Below are 22,264 nucleotides of genomic sequence, written 5' to 3' on the forward strand. Positions count from 1 at the left end.
TTAATTCTGGGTGACACATTGAAATAGCAGGAAATAGTTACATGACTTTTTCCTGTAACTGTCAGAGCCGTTTTTCACCTCAATTCAGTGGACCAGACTCTAATGGGCCCAAGCAGTGCAAGAGTTCTGTATGTAATAACAGGTTTCCAACATAATATTTAAACTAATTTGATGTCAAGCTACTGATTAAAACAAACTGGACTACCCATTGCCACTGTCTAAGAGTAGGCTAGGCTGCAGGCTTGGTCAAGTCTCCAATGGAAGAGGTTACAGCCAGCACAGTGGAGGATAGCTACATCTAAAATTACCATTCTGCTGGGGGCTGACATGCTAAGAATACTATGATAATATAGATTTCTGTGTTGTCAAGGACTTCCATTTGTTTAGCTGCTTGTTCAAAGGCAACACTGCCATCTGGCGTTGTGTGTTATAGCAAACCTGGGGTGTATTCTTGGGTAAACTGACCGAAAATAAGAAATAAATATATAAAATAATTAAAACAAAACGAAAAAAGCCATACCTTCGTGTAATTTAAAGTTCTGTTTTCCAAGAGAGACAACAAGGGTCACTGACGATAGAAACGATAGCCACAGAAAATGCAACATTCTCGGGGATTGATTACTTACGACTGGAGATTCAACTTCCAGGCCAGTGCAATCGATCCAGTGAAAAAAGGATTGACAGTCTGCAGGGCGACGGAAGTTGCCTGCATCCTCATCAGTAAACTTATGGGTAAGTCGTGGCTAATTACAAGCGGAATTTTGACATTTCTTTTCTATAAAAGTCCGTAATTCTCTGTGAGTTGACACTCCGAGCAGGGAGTGGTCGAGCAGTGAAGTTGTCGGATTTCAGTTGGACATTTTACTGATAAATGTGATGATTGAATCCACCCTGGCGAGCTGTCTGTTGGCTAGCATGCCTGGCTAGCGGCGGCAGGTGTTTTGTATAGCCAAATAGCAGCAGAGTGACGAAAAGTAACTTACCTATGACTTTAACGTTACCACGAGACAGTCAAGAAAGTCGGTTTTTATACGTCTATCGCTTATACCCGACATTGCCACAGTTTTATGTTGTTACACAACAGTCAAGTGTGTCAGTGACTCTCTGTGTGTTTTGGTATCGATGCAATCAGCTCATGTGTCTTTCAGGCCTGTTTTGTGCTGACACTCACTAGAGAGGAGGCTTTGGGAATACTGGCCTCCATGTTAACACAGACCTGTCCCAGCTGCCATGTCCTCCACCTTTGTGTCAACGTCCACTTGTTGTGGTGGTGATGCTGCAGCTGCCATGGCAACCCAAGCGTCCGAGCAGGCTCTGCTGGCCTCAGACCGCTACGCCAGACTCATCCTGGCCCAGATGAACAAGATGCGGCTCCGCACCGACTTCTGTGACGTGGGGCTGAAGGTTGGCGGCCGGGTCTTCAGGGTCCACCGACTGGTGCTTGCTGCTAGCAGCCCGTACTTCTCCGCTCTGTTCTCCGGTGGTATGAGGGAGGCGGATAAAGAGGAAGTGCAGATCCTTGGAGTGGAAACTGAAGTCTTTGAGGTTTTGCTGGACTTCATATACACAGGTCCGCATAGACCCTGATATCCCCATCATCGTGTTCCAAAAATATAATTTTGTACCATTTTCCGAATGATATGTACCCTTTCCTATCAGGCGTGATCAGTGTGACAGTGGAGAATGTCCAGGAGCTGATGGTGGCAGCAGACATGCTGCAGCTGAACGAGGTGGTGTCTATTTGTGGAGAGTTTCTCAAGGGCCAAATGGACCCGTCCAACTGTGTGGGCATCTTTCAGTTCCTGGAGCAGATTGCCTGCATAGACATGCTGGAGTTCACTGAGAACTACATCCATGTTCACTTTCTGGAGGTATATAACAAAAAGAGGCACTGTATGTCGTTTATCTCTCTGCCAATAATGTTCAAGTTTGATCCTTACAGATTGCCTCTATCAACTGCCTCCCTTTAGGTGTGTGTCAGTGATGAGTTCAGGGGCCTGTCGAAGGATCAGCTGGTGAGGCTGCTAAGAAGTGAAGAGCTGAGAATTGAGGATGAGTACCAGGTATTCACTGCAGCCATGGACTGGGTTCTCCAAGATGTGGCAAAGAGGAAAAAACATGTAGTGGAGGTGTTGGAACCAGTCCGCTTCCCTCTGCTTTCCCCACAGAGACTGTTCAAGTACATAGAGGGTAAGGAAAACATCAAATGTTGCACTTCCTTTTTATATTTTACATAATTAATGGTTTGTATTCACAGCATTGCGCTAAAATTGATTAGATAACACATTGTAAACAACACCTCTTTGCCATTTTGTCTTTCAATAAAGGCATTACAGACTTCAGCCTGCGGGTGGCACTGCAGACTCTGCTGAAGGAATACACTGAAGTCACAAAGTCTCCCAAAGAAAATAAGATATACAGTCAGCTTCAACCAGCCAAGATGAGACCCAGAAGAAAAGCCAGGAAATACCTCTATGCCATAGGTTCTGTTTCAAATCACTTTCTTCAGCATAGAAAAGTAACCAGATGAATTTTCGTGAATGAAGAAAAGATGTTCCAAATACGAAATGTCAGAAATGTCATTTAATCTTGGATCTTTACTTGTTTCCTCGTGGCAGGAGGCTACACTCGGCTGCAAGGCGGCCGCTGGAGTGACAGCCGGGCGCTGAGCTGCGTGGAACGCTTTGACACCTTTAACCAGTACTGGACCACAGTGTCGTCCCTGCACCAGGCCCGCAGCGGGTTGGGGGTGGCAGTACTGGAGGGCATGATCTACGTGGTGGGAGGTGAGAGAGCTGAGGCCGTCTTGTGTTTGTGTTCAAGCCCAAAAATGAAAGAACCTCAACGTCTTCAGTCTGACGAGGAATTCTTTTTTTTCTTTTTTTTTTTCACCAGGGGAGAAAGACTCAATGATTTTTGACTGCACAGAGAGATACGACCCGGTGACCAAGCAGTGGGCCGCTGTGGCGTCTCTGAACTTTCCTCGCTGTGGAGTTGGCGTCTGCCCCTGCCACGGAGCTCTGTATGCACTTGGTAAATGCCACATTAATACTAGCACCGTATTTAGCCAAAACACATACAGCTCAAACTGGTAGTTTAGTTTTAACTGATTTCACACATGAAGATCAGTTTACCGGTCATGGTTAGTACTACTCAGCCTGTGAAAACAGTTGTATAACGTCTTTTGTGGCTCTGGAGGAGCTCTGTCAAGTCTGAGAAAATGACTCAAGTGACATCACCTGAGTCATCTCAGCCTGGGCTTGGAGACTGCAAATTTATAACAGAAACCTTGCATTGCAAACTGGGGACATGAAAGACGTGTGCATATACCAGTTAGGAAAGGTTTAATGAAAGCTGCTGAGTTGTCTTATGGGAAATGTAGGATCCAGTGTTTTTGGAGTTTGACCCCTACTAGGGACTAAAAGTCGAGATATCTCGGCCTCTGCTGCTATGATTTTGCCCATTCTTTTTCTTGTCTACCTGTCTCTTGCAAGTCCCCCAACTTTATGGAAGTGCAATACTAAATTGCTGGAGAAGCCCTTTAAGCACAGTGAGAGAACATCAATGTTATTAAAATCAATTTAAAAAAAAGAAGAAACCCTAACCCTGAAAGAAGAGATTTTAATTACTGATTTAAGCACAACAACGTTATTATTATTGCAAATTATATTGAAAACTAAGATGTTTTAAAAACACTATCACAAACTGAACTAAAAATGAAAAATGTTGCCTTTGTGAAAAACCTAAAGCTGAAATGAATTAAGCCATTCTACTTAAAAATAACCAAAAATGTCAGCAGAAGTAGACATGTAATACTTGTAGATTTGTAAAAGAAGGACACAAGAAATTACAGGCAGTAACTTATTTACAAGTTAAATAAGTTCAATAAAATTATTTTGTGAAATGATAATAAATAACTCAGTAAGTGCAATTTAATCGATAATTCATAACCAGCATCTTGGGAAACTTGACAGAAAACAAGACTTGATGATTGTACTGTGCTTCTGCAGGTGGTTGGATTGGCTCTGAGATTGGGAAGACCATGGAACGATATGACCCAGAGGAGAACAAGTGGGAGGTCATCGGCAGCATGGCGGTTCCTCGTTACTACTTTGGCTGCTGTGAGCTACAAGGTGCGTTCCTCCCCTTTGTTTTGAAAAATAAATGTGTATAATCCAGAAGCAGTTTCACTCACCAGTACAAATGATACTGAACCCCCCCTTCTCGCTTGGGTTTACTTCAGTTTATTCCTTTACTTCTCTGACGACATCAGCACTCAGTGAAGCAGCTCTGAACTAAATCCTGTTGTCTCTTCGCAGGGTTTATTTACGTGATTGGAGGCATCAGTGACGAAGGAATGGAGCTGCGCTCAGCCGAGGTGTTTGACCCTATCTCCCACAGATGGAGCGCCCTGCCCGTCATGGTCATGCGTCGAGCCTATGTGGGCGTCGCCTGCCTCAATAACTGCATTTACGCGGTGGGCGGCTGGAATGAGGCACTGGGTGCACTGGAGACCGTGGAGAAGTACTGTCCAGAAGAGGTAATGTGGGAGAGAGAAAGAGGGGGAAATGTTACTGTCAAGACCCTTCAGTGACAATTTCATTTTCAGTCAGTTTTCCGTAACATCTGTGTCCTAACATTCTCTTCACCTCTGTACTTGTCTTTCTACAGGAGAAATGGGTTGAGGTGGCCCCAATGTCTACAGCTCGTGCAGGCGTGTCAGTGTCAGCAGTTAATGGGCTGCTGTACGCCGTCGGGGGGAGGGCCGCCAGCAGAGACTTCTCTGCCCCAGTGACGGTGGACTCTGTGGAAATCTATGACCCCCACCTGGATACCTGGACTGAAGTTGGCAACATGATCACCAGCCGCTGTGACGGCGGACTGGCTGTGCTCTGATAGCCAGGAATATTCAAATTGCGAACGTCCATGTTAACACCTGATTCATCCCAAAACTGCATAAACTGAAGAAAAGCTGCACCTTAAGAAACATAAAGTGTGTTTCTGTCTCAAGTAGGCTTTCACATGATCATATATGTTATTTATACATGGATTAGACATGTTTTTCTTTTTTTATTTGTTGAGAACATTTGACAGCAGATCTAAAACTGGAAAACCACCAAAACTGCTTCCGCTTACACAACTCATCCATATCTCTATTTTCAATTCACCAAATAATTTTACAAGACTATCTGAGTGGCAACACACTTGTTTTCCTCTTTTGTGTGTTTGAAGGCAAAGCGATCCTTGTGATAAGGATACTTTTTCACAGCGGAGGAGTTCTATTTTGGATGGACCAGAGAGTTTTTCTTCTAAAGTCAAAGAGTCTTTTGGGGACTGTGAGCACCGTTCTTGGGTACGATGTGAAAGCATTTTTTTGTTTGTTTGTTTCCTCTTTATTTTTCCTCAAGGAAATGTTTGAGGTGAGTGCATTGCTACTCGTAAGATTTATCAAACCACTTGAACCTATTTAATAATGGAACCGAAGTTCCATGGTAAGTAATTATAAACTTGAACAGCACACCACTGTTGTCACATCAGTGCAGTTATCACTCAATCATTTTCACTGGATTGTTTTTGTATATATATCATACTGTAAATAATAGTGCCTCTTAGTCTCTATTTACACTAAAATCCAAGCAAGTGAAGTGTTTCATCATTTCACTCATCAGTGGCACCTGATGTTACTAGAATTTACATTTCAACTTTCTGATGTTGCGATACACAACATAATTATTATAAGACGATGCACATGTTTAAAATGTGTTTACCTACTTGACATTAAGTTACCTTATGTTTCCTCTTTGGATGTTGGACATTTGTGAGCTGAGTGGAGCCGTTACACTGTAACAGTATTTCCTATTTAAAAACAACAGGATATTAATGTTACACAACAGTAATAACATCTTTCATTGGTTGCTTTTCAGACTTAATACGCTTTATAAGAGTTATGTGCGTGCTGGGTTTAAAATGAGCCTACATTTCCCTCTTTCTTTCTTTAAGATAGTTAAACTGTAACTAAAAAAGAGGGTGCTTTGTTTTTACAATGCCTTCCTGATGTACTAAGTGATGGTTAGGTCTGGAATGTCATATTAGACTATTATTATTGCAGTCTGTACTGTGTGTACTGTTCGGAAGATTACAGTATGAAGGACACCACTGTAAACATCACACAGAGTTTGTACATAAAGAGCATGACAAACACATCCTGAGTTGACTATATGTCTGTAAGAGGGAGGATTTTCTGCACTGTGCAAACAAGCTAACAACAGTAGCAACATTTGCTCTGTAAGATTACATTTGACATCTCACTGGATTAGTGGCTCCTCATTAAATGAAAAAGTGTACTCCTCAATACAGTTGTTCTGTTGTCATCAGCTTTCTAGTGCCCTTTGTATTAGGTGCTGCATTCATCTGCTTGGCTGAGGTCTGCTACTGTAAAGCATTAAGGTTGTTTGGTATTGATGTGGCACACTTCCAAGACAAGAGAAAATGTGGGATCACTTACCTCCAGCTCCTGCCACTAAAACTCATCACTCGTGGATTTACACTGAACATACACATTGAATGTCAGTCTCCAGTAAAACGTACGTGTTGACCTTAAAGGTTGTGATGTGTGAAAACGTAACATCTTCACATGACTGATACAACATTTAGGTCTCTGTATCATATACTGTAGCTCCTCAGAATAGAGTCATTTGAGGCAGAGGTGAAACAGATGTGTGAGGATGTTTGGGAACAGTTAACATTAATAACATAACTATACTGTATAATTAATCTTTAACAAACTAAGAAAGCAGCTTACAAACTCCTACTAACCACTGCCCACACATTTTTTCAGCTGTGGTTTTGACTTGTAACAGTCAGGAGTTACACAACAATGGAAAGGAAAGGTATGCAAATAGTCCCAAATGTTTATACATCATTTCTCTCAAATTTTCACATGTAAAATTACCAAATCCAAATGATCAATAAGGGTAATTTTCATCTGTACTTTTCCAAGCAAAGAATGTGATTCTACAAATGTTTTTTGACAAATAATACATGTTTCATTCATTTCAAAGTCTGTCTTGTTCTACATTTTAATCTAGATCCTCACAAGTTAGCAATGTCTGTGCCTCTTTTGCAACTTAGAAAACTGTTATTATTCAATTTCTAAATGATATGCCACATTTATACATGTCACATTTGTCCCAAAAGATAGCAAAATTGCTGCTGTGAGTTGGTGTACAGCATGAACAAACCAGACTGTCTGCAGATTTTTACATTTTTATTATAAGTCCATGTGTCTCAAAGTACAAACTGTCCTCTTCAATCAGTTCTGAATCTCTTTGATCTTCTTCTCAGTGCAGATTTTTTTAATTGTCAGGGTAGCCACCACTGAGAAGGTGGCGACCAGAGTGAGGACAGTTCGCATGGCTTTGAACCAGGAGGGGTAGCCAGGCAGCAGGGTCAGGTCATAGTGCAGAGACAGACCCAGTCCCATAATAACAACTAGGGCTCCCTCTGCAATATTGTTCCTGCAGAGCAGTGCCAGCCAGGCCAGAAGTGAAGGCACCACACTGTTGCCCAAGTTCATCCAGTCAGGCTGAGCAGGACTACCTGCAGGGATGGCAAACCCCCAGCGGGCACCTCCAAGGAAGGAGACTATAGAAGCTCCGTAGACCACTTGAGCATATGCCAGTTCAGGGTAGAAGGACTGTGTGGCAGCCATCAGGAGAGGAGCAGACAGAAAAGGCACGAGCCCAGAGAAACCGAGGTACAGAGCTGGTTTGGGAGCCTGGGTGAGGGCCCTCAAACTGAAACCCTCATTGCTGGCGCCTCTCCTCGAGGTGCCTCGTGAATCCCCGTGGCAGAGACGTGAGGCAGGCCAGCTCACGGGCCTGATGCTCAACGAGCGGGTAGTGGAAGTTAGTGTGGATGGCATTAACACTGAGGAGGCTTGAGAGTGAAACAGCAGCTGAGCTTTTGTTGTGTAGTTTGGTGCTCTGGTTATCTGCTGAAGACATCTCCATACTGGAACCTGAGAACATAATAACCATGAAAGTGCATAAACATCATGACTTCTTACTGTAATACACTGCTGGCACATACAGTGCCTCTGAATTTATTAGTAAGCAAGTATTGATCGACAGTCAATTTTTCTTTTGGTCTTACCCGAGACATTATGCGTCTTCCAGATGCAAATCTAATCATTTTCAATCTGAAATTTGTCATTTATTAGTAATAAAACAGTCCCCATAGCACATGCATTCTGCAGTTTTATCTATGATATAACCACCCCAGGCTAACAGCTAGCATAAAGCCTCTTATAGCCACTTGCTCAACCTGATGCAATACAGAGCTATCCTACTGTAACAACATATAAACCACAGATGTTATTTACCTAAACGTTACCCTTTAATTGTTTGTTATTTAATGGTTTGCCAATGCCACTGCCAGCACACTTACATGGAGTTAATAGTTACAAAGTTAACGTTAATTAGCTAAACTAGAGGTCGTTTGATGGTTGCCATTCTATCGGTGCTCGATTAAATGTCTGTCAATGATCTTCCCAAACAGAATGAGACTGGTTCTGATATCGACTGGTTTGGCTGTCGGTGGCGGGGGAGGTATTAAGTTATATTCAAGATGGCAAAATCCCAATATACGCGCTACCAACACCATGTTCTAAGAATATTTTGAAAAATATTCAGAAATTATCATGTGTTAATTTCATATTTGGACTTATTGTATTATTTAAAAAGAAAAGTATGTATAGAAGCTGCACTGATAAGCCTGTTCGACTTTAAAAAACACTGTGGAACCTCGTTAAGTTGCATAATCACGGTAGATCTTGAACATAGCATCATTGAGGCTGTTCGAATCTCTCAGTGCCACCGCCAGTGGTAAGCGCTCCGAAAACCCAAACAAACACCAAAGCCGTATTATTAAAGAAGTTTATAGTTTCGAAAAAGTGTAATCTCGTTAATGTTTGCAGATTCTATATATATCTGAATAATTCTCTATCGGAGGCTATCTTGCTCAGGAGAAGGTAATCGCTACACGGTATCGTGAAACACTGCAAGTTAGCTCGCTAGCCTTTAGCAAGCGGATGAATGTGTGCTGCCGCTGCTAAGGTAGCCATTTTGAAACTGTGTTGTTCCAACGAAGCCAGGTCTGTTTACCTCTAATGTATGTTCGTGACAGCTGCTTACATAGATAGTTTTAGACACCTTGAGCATATTAAATGCGTTTTTACTTTGCTAAGCCCCCTAAACGTATTAATTCATTTCAACTACCTACCAGTTTTCCCAAGCTAACGTTAGTAAACTGCCTGGGTAACGCTAGCAATTAGCTAACAATTGCTACGCTAACGTTTACCTTAGTTAACTAAGCAGTTATCTAGGAACAGAGTTAGGACAAATCTGACAACGTTATTAGTTAGTGAATAACGTTGACTAGTTAGCTAACACCATGGCCGCTTTGTGTCTTAGTTTATTTCGATGCACTTTAATCCATAACATTACTCAGCTAGTTAGCTTGGTGAAACGTGCATGTAACGTTACTGTATGTTGAAATGGTCTGCTGCAGTGTTTGTGGACATAGGGGTTTCCCACAGTGTATAATGATGATAAAGTAGGCACTTTCCAAAATTAGCAGTATTTGTGTTGCCGTCATTCATCTGAGTATTGTTTCACGGTGAAGTAAATGTATGTGCTGCACATTGTAGCCCGTGTCCGTGGCAAACTCATTGATGTTGAGTTGTTACGTAACAGTTCAGTGGGAATAAGTTAACGAGCCCATGGTAGCTGTGAGTTTGTGCATACAGGGTTTATTTTTGTTTAGGTGTTAAAGTTGTATTATATCGCATGATTGAACAAGGTGTAGGGCTGAAGAATCGCTGTTGATATTGTAAACCTAAGTTTCATCCAGCATTACACACACTGCCAGGCCTGTTTAGATGCGCAGCAGTCTGGGGAGAAGTGCCGAGGAAGAAAGTGTTCAAGTTATTTTTACACTGGTATAAATATTTCATTTACCAAAGCCGACACAATGTTTGAAAAGAGCCAGCATTCAGCATGAAATGGTTCTTTGATCACTGAGTCATGATTTTTCTGTCATACATCTCAAAATGTATTTGAAGTGTCGAACGCAGTTTCTTTCAAGGCATTGGTTGTCTCTTGAATTGGAGGCTATTTGGGTGTTTAATAAAGATTCAGTAAAGGAGGAGTATCTGTCATAATGTCTGACAAATGTCCTTTGGAAATTTGCAGTAAAACAGGTATAGAGATATGAAGGGAAATGTTGGTTTAAGCTTAATTTCTCAGTTTTCCAGTTTTCTCAGTTGCCAGTTTACTAGGCACCCCTAACTAAAACTGAGTCTAATAAAACAATCCTGCAAGAAATGTGTTATAGAGAGGTGTTGACTCAACTTAATGGTTATTTTGAAAGCTGTAGTTTGTGGTGCTGTGACATTGTATTGCGTTATACCGAGATGTGTTTTCTAATATTTTGAGCAATGTTTTGTACACCCCGTTTATATCAATAAGGGTTGACTAAATATTAGAAATCCTTCACAATACAATTCAACAGCACCACAAACATACAGCTGAATAAACACCGCTCTAAAACAGTTTCAACTATATCTACTATAACTTTAGTAGAGGTAGGATTTATTACAGGACTGTGGTATTAATCTGTATTAGTTTAGCTAGGTGTACCTAATAAACTTGCAACTGAGTCTAAGTATGTGTGTATTTATGAACCTGAAGCTTGATGAATTTTCTTTTGATTAAGGCTAATTGTTTATGTTTAATGCAGGTCCAGTCTGTTCCTGTGCAGATACCAGTGAACCCTCAGCAAGAAAACGGAAAACTGCACTGAAACTTCATGTGTCAGAAACAACTTATTCAAGAAGGAAAGGAAAGACCCACTTGACAAAGTTTGGACGCATGCTATTTTTCAACCTTAATTTTTTTCCCAGAGAAAAAGGAGTTGATTGAGCTGTCTTGAGGATTTTTATTTTTTTTTTTGGACAAGTTTAATTGTTGTCAAAGGACTCTTGCATCATATGACACAAAGACCTTTTGACTTGTGGAAGATTTTTGCTTGGCTTTTGAGCTTGCATATCTATGAAATCAGAGCTATACCCTATATCTGCTTCAATCAGAAAGCTGCAGATAATTAAATGGTCATCTTACAAATGTGATATTAAAACATATGAAGATAAAAACAGCATTATAATGCATCATCCAGCAGCATCTGTATTTCACTAACCAAAACAGAAAATGATGGCGATGTAACATAGGATTTTACTTCCTTCATTGTCATGTGACTTTGAACCTTTGAGCATTATTTTCTTCAAACTCAGACAGTCTTTTTCATCAGTTTAATGAGGTGAGCGGTGGTTTTCAGTGACCTCCATTGCCAATAAAAGACTGTCTCTGAACAAATTTTTTCTTTTCTGCGTGCGTTTCAGTAGATCTTAAAATGATTCGGTAAAAGGTCAGTCAGTGTAAATACATACTGGCACGCAGTGTGGCAGGACAGCGCCTGTCTCTCCCCCCATCTGGTGTCAAAGTGGAACTGCTACACAAACTGTTGTCCATATTCCAGGGCAGTAGATTTTCACAGACTGCTTCCTTATATTAATAATAAGAACCTGGCTCCTTCTCACCGTTGGGACAAACCACCTGTCAAATCAATTCATTTTGCCAATCAGCATAAAGTCCAATCAGGTTTTGAGTCCTATTCCTGACAGTAAGAGCAAATGGTTCAAATAAATTGGTGAAGGATTCAATCTGACTGGAAACAGTAGCACTCAGAGACGTGACCGACACGGGAGCTTCTTGGGAATCTGGTTCAAGAAGAAAAAAATCAGTCCCTCATAGACCTCTGTGCTTCTGCTTTCAAATCTACTTCCTGCTTGGCCAGTTCTCTGGATCTCCATTCCAGATCATTCCTGCGTCCTTTTGACCCATCTCCCAGTGTCTCACCCTGGACGAAGGGATCTGCCTCTGGGGAAAGGGGCTGTGCTGTCCTGGCGGAGCTGGAGAGGGGGTTGTCTGTGTGCTGCTCCCTGTCTGTCAGTGCACACACTCTGTGATCAGTGCCAACAGGCCTGAGGAACCGAGCCCAGCCGGACCGAGAGAGGAGGCAGAGGACTTCAGAGCCACAGACTCTGGGGTAATGATAAGGTTTCACCTGATTGACTCGGCTAGAGCAAACACGCATGGATGTACTCAATAGCCATGAAGTTAACGGCTGTGGTGTGGTCCTCATTTGTCAACATTTTGTGGGTAGCAGCCATTCATTTTCCACCTTGTGCGCATAATAGTAATAAAAGTCGAATGAGAAAGTTAAGCAAAATCAAGCATGATGAGCTATGTAAATTTTTCACATACACATGTTGCAAAATAATACTTGTATTATGCTGCACGAGATGTTTTCCATCCAGGCTGTCAACCAGTTATCAGCTTCACAGGCACAGCTGCAGCGTGTCGAGCTTTGTTTTCTGCTAAGAATAGGAGTCTTTTTTGGCTTGTCTTGAGGGAGACCTTTACGCAGTGAATTTCAAAATAACTGATGGTAGACAAAACACTTGAAAGAGATGACATAAAATCAAAGATAGATGGGTATGAAAGGGAATTTAAATCAGTGTGAGAGATTCATGTTTCGGTGCTTGAAATTTCTGAATCAGAATTTTAAAAATGTCATTCCTTCTGCTCATTTCTTTTGTTAGATCCTGGCCATGAGGTTTGATGCCTCGATCCACTGACCGGAAACACTGGACCTAAATGGCGCAGCATGACTTTGTCCCTGCCTGGCTTAACTTCTCCACGCCCCAGCCTGCCAAGGTGTGTGTGTGTGTGTGTGTGTGTGTGTACTATATGTATTTGAGTGTGTGCTAGTTAATCACAGAAAAAAATGGCGATTGAGACAGACAGCTTGAAATTATAACTGTCAGGGTCACTGCACTGACACTTTTTATTGAATGTGTGTCTGTGCACCTGAGTGTGTGTGTGTGTGTGTGTGTGTGTGTGTGTGTGTGTGTGTGTGTGTGTGTGTGTAGTCAGGGACTGACAGTGCAGTCACTACATGGTCCAGCAAAGGGTCACCAAGACATTCTGTGCCTTCATGAAAAAGGCTGACAATGGAAGAAAAGAAACTATTTTAATAACATCAAATGACAACTCAATGAACTGGTGGAGAATTTCACGGAAGGTTTTTGTGATTTTTGTATCCAAGCATTACGAAATCTGCAGTGTTCTTTTCTAAATGGCCATGGGATTAAATTGCTATTTGGACAAAATTGCAGGCTCTTGCAGATAAACTAAAGATTGTATGAATTTGCTTTGATTCAAAGAAGAATCATGAATCGAATTTCGAAGGAGTGATTTTAGATGTTCAGGGTAGGGAGATAAATCTATATAAAATGTATATCATGATATGTAACTAGAATTTTTGGTTATCCTAATATAACAAAGTTTAAATGCTGCCTCGCCAAAAGCTTCGTAACAGTGAAGTGATGCAGTTTCCTGAAATCACTTAACTGCTGTAGCTGAGTGAAACGGACAATAAATACTCAACCTGCTCTGCCGTCACATCCACATTATCAGTTGTTTGTCTTTCATTCTGGTATTTTGGACCGAAGGGCAATTTTGTTACCATTCCATTATTCACTTTGACTGTTTTTGCTTAACATCGAAGCTGTGTTAGCTGTCCAATAGTTATAATAAGTTATATATAAGTTATATAATAAGTAAGCGTACAAAAAAAAAAACAGTATTCAGTATTACATCTTCCGTTACATAATGCATGACGAGGTATCCCAATATAGGAAAATAACAGGCAGGAGTTTCCGCGCTGATTCCATTGTTTTCCTGTATCAGGGAGCATTATCACTAACCAATGAGACAAAGGTTGTGTTTAATTAACTCCTTTAAGAAAGTGTTGAGCTGTCTGACTGTCCATCTGAGATTGTGAATGTGTTTCTCCTGTCCAGAGCTCAGTGTAATCTGTGAGTCAGGAAGTTGCCCAGCTAAGTGGCCTGTCTGTGAAATCCAGAGTCAAGACAGAGAAATAAGTGCACAGTCACTTTGCTGCTGACACATGACTTCACCTCTATGTCATTTGTCTTCAGGGATTAGTCTGCATATGCTTGCCAGGGTTGGGGCTACAGTTTATTCTCTTGTTTTTGTTTAGTTTTCTTTTTTTACATTACATTGTTGTATATTGTCTGTTGAAGTTGTAAAAAATTCTCGAGATGACTCTTGCAGGGATAGACTAAAGAACACAATCTAATTTGATCTTTGAACCTCAGCTGATGATAGGTATGTGATTCAGATGGAATTGAGCATTTGCAGTCAACATTATCAAACTGCATTGACACAGCTAAGAATTATGTACACTGTGTTTTTCTGGTCTTAATGACTTCCATAGCAGCACATTTCTCATGATAAAGCATTCCAAGATTGTTTTTAGTTCCTTTGATGTCTGTTTTTGTTCACTTTCGTCCCCTAAGAATAGATCCCTACATTGACGTTTTCACTTAGTTATTTTAGTTCTCCAAGGGAGTAAGAGAGGAACTAAGAGTATGGAGAGGAGTTATGCTAATCTAAGTTTCTTCACATGGACAAAGAGAAAGTAGAGAAAAAAGATCATCTTGAAATTGCTATTTTGTAGTTTTCTGTTCTTTTGTGTCATCAGTGTTCCCTGGAAGAGACACATGTGTTTCCTTGTCCACCATCTCAGCGTAGAGTCCCACTTTGACTAACCATGTCCCTTCTCTGTCCTCTTCCAGTCCCCTGCTGCCAACCTTGAGAAACAAGGTGAGCCCCACCTCCACAGAGACGGCAGAACCGCTGTGAGCCGCCGCCGCCACAACTCCTCTGATGGCTTCTTCAACAACGGCTCCCTGCGAGCTCCAGCAGGTAACAGTTCAGAGCAGTTACCCTCTTACTGTTAACCTTGTTATTGGTATTACACGGCTTAACTGTGTAAAGGTAAGCAACTGTGAGAATACAACGAGTTTAGTAACTAAATTTTCTAACACTATATAGTGCTGGTTTAGTGCAATGTGTAACGAAATAATCTTTAAAGAAAACATTAAAGGCTTTGTTGGGAATTGTGTGATGTCAGCAAACTATATGAACTTAAAAAGAGTGTAAAACCAGTGTAAGTTGTCCCGCCCTACAAGTGCAACAAAACCAACATAGGGATGAGGCAGATGTCAATCAAGTGGAGTTTACACATCAACGCTGTCCTGAGAAGAGGTCTAGTCAGACAACATAAGTGGAAACACCTGTGTGGGTGGACTGTAGGTGTGTAGAGGCTTTAAACTCATCTTTTGATTAAAGTCTGCTGCCGACCATCATTAACTTGCTAAACTTGAAGGTGGGATGTTGTCTGTCGTAGGCCCCATTTACACTTGTCATTTCAAGTGTCTCGTATCCAGATGAGATTTAAGACACTTAACCACGTGTATGCGTCTCTGTTGGCCATAACACAAATCTGATAGCAATCGGTCTTGGTTTTCCCGGCTACATGCAAATCAGGGTCGGCCCTCCTCCAGTCCAGGGGGTGGTGGTTAATGCACCTGAAGCTGTTTGGTGCCAAAAAAAGCGTTAGCAGTTTAGTTACAACAATAACAGTTTAGGTAGCTACTCACCCTTACAGATCAGTGCTCTTTCACCCACACAGATCATTCAGTGGTTAAACTGATCAGAGATCAGATAAATGCTACAGCAGCTCTGTGCTTTGATCGTATGTGTAGACATTTCTGGAGCCATTTTTCCTTGTTGCTTTAATGAAAGAGAACAATGACTAATATCAGCATAATTTTAGTGCAACTTTAGCTTTTCACAAGGACAGAGGAGACAGACCATGATGTATTAAGAAAAGCAGACAGTGAGTGGCTATTTTCAAAGACTTCTTACTGACATAGTTACACTATGAGGGGAGGAAAGATTACGTGTGCGAGACGGATGCATTTATACCTTTTTAGCATTGGCTAGAATGCGTCTCAGTTTTAAATTGTTTTCGAATGCTTCTTGGATGCATTTATGCGTAGCTTTTTTTGTCAAAGCTGGTCATAGTTAGTGACACATTGACAGAAGAGGTTGTGTGAAGAATGAATGGGTAGAATTTGGAGACTAATTGAATGGTCTCTACTTTTATCTACTAAAAGGACCCTTTTTTATTAAGCTTTCAGGATGGGAATAATGCTGGGCATATTTCACACATGAAATCAGCTATGCCAAGTCTAAGTAAAATGATTCTGCTGGGCTTTCATTGTGAGAAGTTGAAGATGATTGCAAGCAGTAAACCTCTACTGAGAGGGGATATAATTCAGGTCCCTGTAGTGGATAAGGACGTAACTGAGGCCACCTGCTCCGAAGCCATTGATGTTGTAGCAGCGTTGTAAGCAGCAGACAGTTGGCATTGGAGTCCTATCAACTTTTGAGGCTTTATTTTACATGACATATATTGCCTCCTTTACACCTGATTCAAACAATCTTCCCTTTCTCTATAGAATATGTATATTATTTGGTTTCACCAATGTACAGATGTCTGTACACTGCACTTAAACAGTGTTGCTCTGCTGATGTGTAGCGATGCAGCTCTTTGTGTGAACTAAGAATTGTCGTAGTGTGGTGCTAGTTTTAAAATGCCAGTTCATTGTTGCTCATCTCCTCCTTTGTGAAATTTATGCCAAAGATCCACTGAATTGCTGTGTTTTTGTGAAATCTCACATCTCCATTCAGTTATGTTTCATCTCAGTTTCTGCATTGTCGTTCCTCTGGATGAATGATGGTGTTGTGGTGATCAGTTGTTCCACCAGTTCAATCCTGGGTCGAAGTAGCTATCCTCCTAAGGTTCCTGTTTGACAGGTTCTTCACCCATTTGTCCTACAGTCCCTGGGTCGTCTCAACATTGTCCCTCACTTCACTATGCCTCTGCTCACCTCTTGCGCTGCCCTTAGCTTTGGAAAGCAGAAAGGTAGCTTTATGTGTCTGTTTGCTTATGGTGTGCCGTGCCAGTCAGACATGTTGAACAAAATCTTCAATGTCTCTCCTGGTAGTCTTGACAATAACTGCCAGTGTAGTTTCATTGTAGGAAGTTGACAGTGAAGTGTGTTTGCCCGATGCGTTCACTGTGTTGTTTCTGTACCGTGTAGGTGCTTTTGGTCCTTCACAGAGGAACCTACTGTAGGTGCAGGCTGTTAGGGCTGTGGCTGTTTTGCCAGCATTCGAGATTAAACCTGCTTATGATTCCTGTAGTCTGCAAGCTTCCTCTCTGTCTTTTGTTTTACTGCAGTAGCTTAATGCTCGCCTTACCAAATGTGCAGGAGTATGTATGTCTAATGTCATAGTAGTCAAAGTAAAACGATTTAACACATGGGCACATGACTTATGGGGAATAAGTTATCCTGTGAGTGGATTCAGTGTCTCAATAAAAAAATAATAATTTACCTGTACAGTTAATCTTTTTTTCTCTTTGGCCTGACACCTGCTTTGTGTTTTCACATTGGAAATAGCAACAGTCTCAGCTAACATGCCAGTTGCCCAACCAGCCAGTGGGGAAGCAGATGTTCAAATGCTCCCACTTTCTGCTAGTGCCAGCGTAACATAACAGCCATTCAGTAAACTATCTGATTACAGAACTGTTCGATTTCATTAGCTCACAGTCTAAGATGGTGAACACTGTTCAGCACTGACAAAGATTAAAGGTGTTCAAATGTTATTATAAGGGAACCTTCACTGGTATTCAGCACTTACTAAAGCATGATGACATCATTCTTGTATACGCTGTATGTTTGTTCTCTCTTGAGGTGACGGATGGCAGCAGCCCTCTCTGCTTCTGAGGCATGACTCTGTTGACTCGGGGGTGGCCAAAGGAGGACATGGTGGGCTGGCAGGGGGCTCGTGTTGGAAGGAAACACCCAGCTGGCATGGAGCTCCGCGGGGTGCCCAGGACGGCCACCACCACCAGGGACGCCACCCCAAACGAGTAGGAGGTGACAGGGACAGGCAGGGGGTGCACCGGCAGCGCAATGGCAACTTTCATCCCCGCAAGGGCACCTCGTACCAGGACAAGTTCCCCAACGAGGAACGCAAAGACGGCAAGGACGATAAGCTGAAGTTCGTGGAAGAGGACTTTGTGAGTAGATAACCTTCACTGATTTTTTTCCTAAGCATGCCACTGACCATGACATAGTTTTGGCAAAGCTATTTGAATCGTTAAATAAAGAGGGTTCAGAATGCAGTCAGCTATGAATATAGACTGTGTTTTTAGGAAAATAGTGGTTATTGTTCACATTGCATCTGACCTTAGATAATCAAGACTATTGTTAGAAACATTTTCACTTTCCATTTTCTCCCCATATTTACCTTTTTGATAAAAAAAAAAAAGGAAATTTCATTTGTATTGTGCATCACAAAAGTTTCTCCTCACTGCCCTTTAGGTTTAATCCTGTCAGCAACAACAGATTCTCAGATGTTAACATAACTTGAAAATAAAAAATTTGAATGCTATGGTATTTAATCCAGGTGCTTAATATTATTTATTTTATTTTTTTTAGCCTTCCCTCAACCCTGAAACAACTGGAAAGCCTGGGACTCAGATGCGAGCAGTGGCTCCCCATGCTGGAGTGTGGGGTAAGAGCTCCCAGTCCAGATTGGATTTGAATTTTTTGAAGAGAGGATTAAAAGTTTAAGCTCAGTTTCCTCGTCCTCGCCTTTTGTAACATTTCATCACTGACTGATTGTGTTCCAGAAAACCCCCCTAGTGGCAAACAGATGGTGTCCAAAATGTTGGTTATCAAGAAGGTTTCCAAGGAGGACCCCAGCACAGCCTTCTCTGCGGGGTTTGCCACTGCTGGCGCCTTGCCCACCAACGGCAGCAAAGCTCCCATTGCAGGCTCCAGCGTCTACAAGAACCTGGTCCCAAAGCCTGCTGTGGCCCCCACCAAAGTAGGACCTGCTGTGTTGTGTCAAATTATTTCAACAACTTGCTTGATTTCTTTCAGCACACATGCAAGATAAAGTAATAAAGCACATTTTGTATTAAATAGCTAACAAGCTTTGCATACTGTGTGTCAGTACCAGTAATGTAGGCGCTATGCTGTGATGGAAGCAGTCTCTCTATTTGTGACTCATTGTACGTCCTCTCTTCCAGGGCACCCAGTGGAAATCCGGTGGTAGAGAGATCACTAAGTCTGGCCTTCACATGCCAGGCCGAGATTCAGTCTTCACAAGCCCCGTCTCTGCTGCCAAACCCAGCACCCCAGTCAGTGCACCACAGCACAACACCCCAAAAGAGGTGAGGACAATAGGAAAAAGACGAATTAATGACTTAATGTCCATGATGACAACAGACATTTAGGGATTTTCTAACCCCAACAAGAACAGGTTTTTTAAATGATGCAGTTTACTCAGACTTCCTACTGACATGTAAAACTTTACAGCAAGCAAACGGGTAAATTTCCAGTGTAGCAGTCTGTTTTGAACTCTTAGTTCAGTAGCTGGCCTATCGCCGTCTAAGTAAATCACAGGTTTTATCTAAACATAGTAATTATGTGTTGGTGTGGTTGGTGACTGGGATGCTTACTCACATGTGCACATGAAGTTTTCCTTTGCAGCAGTATATGTGCTCTGCCTTCTGTCCAGTGTATTAAAATGTTGTAATCTATGGTCATACACTTGAATATTCAAGAACACTGAACCTCATGTCTGCAACTGCTGCAGATGCCACAATTTGGCCCACTTTTTTATTTATTATTATTATTACAGCATACATTTGGCATCTGGCAGTTCATTGCCCCCCACAATTTTCAGGCAGTTAGAATGGCTGATCATTGTTGACCTATTTTGAAAGATTTTACTGGCCAAATGGATTTCATAGCTGATAGATCGGTGTTATTCACAACTGTGCTACCGTCGTACCTACAGCACCCTTCCAGCACGACTCCTCCCATCGACATTGCCCCGTCGAGGCTGAAGCTGATGCGTCGTGGTCCGGACCGTAAGAGTGAGTTCCTGCGAGCTCTAAAGGACGAAGGCACCGGAGAGCTAACGACAAGCAGCAGCCCAGGAACATCGGGAGAGGTAGGCAGCAGTTTGATTTCATAAACCATCACACAGGACAGCGCAGTAGTCACAGGTAATGACAGAGATAAGAAAATGCTAAGAGTGCTGCTGCGTGACGAACACAAATTGTAACCTGTTATTCTCTGACATTATTCATTTTCAAAAATGGAATTCTACTTGCATAGTCCCAAAGAGCCATACTTTTTGTCTGCACATAAAGGATAGTTGGTACATGCAATTTTGAAAATTTAAGTGCTAAATCCAACAGCTAAACATTGCAAAAATCCAAAAATAAATGACATTTTGGCTTTGTTGTAGTAGTTTGCTCCCCTTTTGACTGTGTGTCAGACTGTTTGCAGTTGAGGGAGGGGGAAATCATTTTTGAAGTGTGTTTTCTTGCTGTGTGAATTTTCTCAGGGTGAAAGCAGCACCCCAGAGCCCAAAGCCTACAGCGAGGAAGTCTGCCACGAGAACGGTCTGTCCTACTCCCTCAGCGACTCAGACACCGAACACCTGTCCAGCTCCCTGGAGGCAGAGCACAGGTAAGGACACAGTTAACGGCTGTTACACACACACACACACACACACACACACACACAGTCAATTAAGCAGAAACTGACTATGCTTTTCTAGGTTGCTGAAGGCCATGGGCTGGCAGGAGTACCCAGAAAACGATGACAACTTCCTGCCTCTGACGGAGGATGAGCTGAGAGAGTTCCAGACTAAAACCGAACAGGTGAGCACTCAGAGAAACATCTCGCGTCACTCAATCGCTTAGTCTTTTCCCCTGTTTGAAAAGGGTATCTCATTCACACTCTTAAATCTCCGTGTCTTTTGACCAGCTGAAGAGGAACGGCATGCAGAGGAATGGGGCTCTCCCGAGGGCGCGGGGTGTGACCCTCCACTTCACCCCCTGGAGGAGTGTGGCGGAGACGAATGTCGAGGAGGGCTCCGAGTCCGAAACCAGTAGCAGCAGCCAGACCTCTGACGACGACGACTGCATCAAATCCTAACGTGGCTTTACGGAACAAAAAAAAACACCACCACAACATCCCAGCAAGCAATCCCCCCCCTCTTCCTCTCTCATCTTTGTTTTTAGAGCACCATTTTGAATTTCTTTTGTTATGATTTTTTTTGTTGTCATTCTTGCACAAGGGAAAAAACAATCATATCCCAGTGAAGGGGGAGATTCCTGCTCCGCCAGACGTCGTTTTCCCTGCGTTTCCTCCTTCACTGCAGTCCCTGCCCTCTTTGCCCCCCTCCCCCTCAATCCCCCTCCTTCCGTTTTCTTCCTCGCTTCGTGGAACTGAAGTGTTCGTCAAGAAAAGAAGGGCAATGAATGCACACTTGATTCTGCTTTAAACAGACTAACTCATTTCATTGATGATGCTGATGACACATTATTAATGATATTAATAAAAATTGGTTCCTGACAAGCTGATATGTTTCAATATGAATCTGGCTACTGTGGTGTGTGAGTCCACGTGTAACTGACTTTCTGTAGATCAGCTTTAAAAGTCCACATCGATCCCACACTGCCTTGTAGGCAAATTCTTGATTCTTATCAGCCTGAGCGGCAAGATAATGAATTTTCACTCAAATGCTGCCATTTGTATAGATTCAGCTGTACAGCAGCTATGTCTTCCTCTGCCAAGAACAACAAATGCAGCATTTCCCACTAAGTTTTTTTAGTAGTGCTGAATAACACCGGATCCCATATTTTGAATTACTCTGAGAACAGGCCTGTAGCTACAAAAAAGGGTATTTGTCTATAGTTTTGGAATGAAAGCAGATCAATTATCTGTGTATATGTTTTGTAGTGCAGTGCAGGAACAAAGAGCCTTACTCTCAGATACCAGTGTAGAACTAAACCACATCTTGTGATGGAATTTCTAATTTGTATATGACCGTTTAAAAAGAAAAATGTATTAAAGGGAAGGAGACTTTCATCATGCTGATTTGAGAAGTTTGGATTTCATTCAGATTTAAAAACAAAGGCTTTCAAATATGGTGTCAGGAAAAAAGAGCTACTTACATGAAGTTAAGAGTAAATAAATTTAATAGTTTTACACTAAAATATGTAGACAAGCTTAAAAACTATTTATACAACTTTTCAGCTAATCTTGTATCTACAGTAACATTACAAGTAAAACGATCACAATAACACTGATCCTTCTGTTACTGTTCTCAGTTTA

General features: G+C 41.9%; 3 protein-coding genes across 7 annotated transcripts; 2 read left to right on the forward strand and 1 right to left on the reverse strand.

The window, feature by feature from the left end:
- Positions 1-629: 629 nt before the first annotated feature.
- Positions 630-6,352, forward strand: LOC122887530 (intracisternal A particle-promoted polypeptide). Its single transcript, XM_044220836.1, has 10 exons — positions 630-732; positions 1,149-1,570; positions 1,660-1,871; positions 1,971-2,190; positions 2,328-2,483; positions 2,619-2,786; positions 2,896-3,033; positions 4,011-4,133; positions 4,320-4,540; positions 4,672-6,352. Exons 2-10 carry the CDS (start codon positions 1,231-1,233, stop codon positions 4,894-4,896), a joined length of 1,803 nt encoding a protein of 600 aa, XP_044076771.1. The 5' UTR covers positions 630-732; positions 1,149-1,230; the 3' UTR covers positions 4,897-6,352.
- Positions 6,353-7,250: 898 nt separating this feature from the next.
- LOC122887536 (transmembrane protein 69-like) lies at positions 7,251-8,560 on the reverse strand. Its single transcript, XM_044220847.1, has 4 exons — positions 8,384-8,560; positions 8,155-8,200; positions 7,318-8,020; positions 7,251-7,281 (listed from the first exon to the last, which is right to left on the reverse strand). Exons 2-4 carry the CDS (start codon positions 8,191-8,193, stop codon positions 7,271-7,273), a joined length of 753 nt encoding a protein of 250 aa, XP_044076782.1. The 5' UTR covers positions 8,194-8,200; positions 8,384-8,560; the 3' UTR covers positions 7,251-7,270.
- Positions 8,561-8,750: 190 nt separating this feature from the next.
- On the forward strand, positions 8,751-21,526 carry gpbp1l1 (GC-rich promoter binding protein 1-like 1). 5 transcript variants are annotated; one of them, XM_044220839.1, is made up of 12 exons: positions 8,751-8,885; positions 10,801-12,165; positions 12,722-12,836; positions 14,783-14,912; positions 17,813-18,141; positions 18,563-18,638; positions 18,757-18,953; positions 19,159-19,302; positions 19,932-20,087; positions 20,487-20,611; positions 20,703-20,805; positions 20,912-21,526. In XM_044220839.1, the coding sequence occupies exons 3-12, from the start codon at positions 12,777-12,779 to the stop codon at positions 21,080-21,082; spliced, it is 1,491 nt and encodes a 496-aa protein (XP_044076774.1). In that variant the 5' UTR covers positions 8,751-8,885; positions 10,801-12,165; positions 12,722-12,776; the 3' UTR covers positions 21,083-21,526. The 5 variants fall into 5 exon arrangements, with proteins under 5 accessions (XP_044076774.1, XP_044076772.1, XP_044076773.1 ...); XM_044220837.1 differs by having other exon boundaries at positions 8,848-9,031; XM_044220838.1 differs by having other exon boundaries at positions 8,871-9,154.
- Positions 21,527-22,264: the final 738 nt, after the last annotated feature.

The sequence above is a fragment of the Siniperca chuatsi genome, linkage group LG13 (genome assembly GCF_020085105.1).
Source record: "Siniperca chuatsi isolate FFG_IHB_CAS linkage group LG13, ASM2008510v1, whole genome shotgun sequence".
NCBI classification, from domain to species: domain Eukaryota; kingdom Metazoa; phylum Chordata; class Actinopteri; order Centrarchiformes; family Sinipercidae; genus Siniperca; species Siniperca chuatsi.

What these genes read in the sequence shown, in the direction of transcription:
- LOC122887530 (XM_044220836.1), top strand. Translation starts at nt 1,231, where the DNA reads ATGTCCTCCACCTTTGTGTCAACGTCCACTTGTTGTGGTGGTGATGCT. An exon ending in ACTGTTCAAGTACATAGAGG is followed by an intron (nt 2,191 to 2,327) that starts GTAAGGAAAACA and finishes CTTTCAATAAAG; the next exon opens with GCATTACAGACTTCAGCCTG. An exon ending in GAAATACCTCTATGCCATAG is followed by an intron (nt 2,484 to 2,618) that starts GTTCTGTTTCAA and finishes TCCTCGTGGCAG; the next exon opens with GAGGCTACACTCGGCTGCAA.
- LOC122887536 (XM_044220847.1), bottom strand. Translation starts at nt 8,193, where the DNA reads ATGATTAGATTTGCATCTGGAAGACGCATAATGTCTCGG. An exon ending in GAAGACGCATAATGTCTCGG is followed by an intron (nt 8,021 to 8,154) that starts GTAAGACCAAAA and finishes TTATGTTCTCAG; the next exon opens with GTTCCAGTATGGAGATGTCT.
- gpbp1l1 (XM_044220839.1), top strand. Translation starts at nt 12,777, where the DNA reads ATGGCGCAGCATGACTTTGTCCCTGCCTGGCTTAACTTCTCCACGCCC. An exon ending in CCACGCCCCAGCCTGCCAAG is followed by an intron (nt 12,837 to 14,782) that starts GTGTGTGTGTGT and finishes GTCCTCTTCCAG; the next exon opens with TCCCCTGCTGCCAACCTTGA. An exon ending in GCCCAGGAACATCGGGAGAG is followed by an intron (nt 20,088 to 20,486) that starts GTAGGCAGCAGT and finishes GAATTTTCTCAG; the next exon opens with GGTGAAAGCAGCACCCCAGA.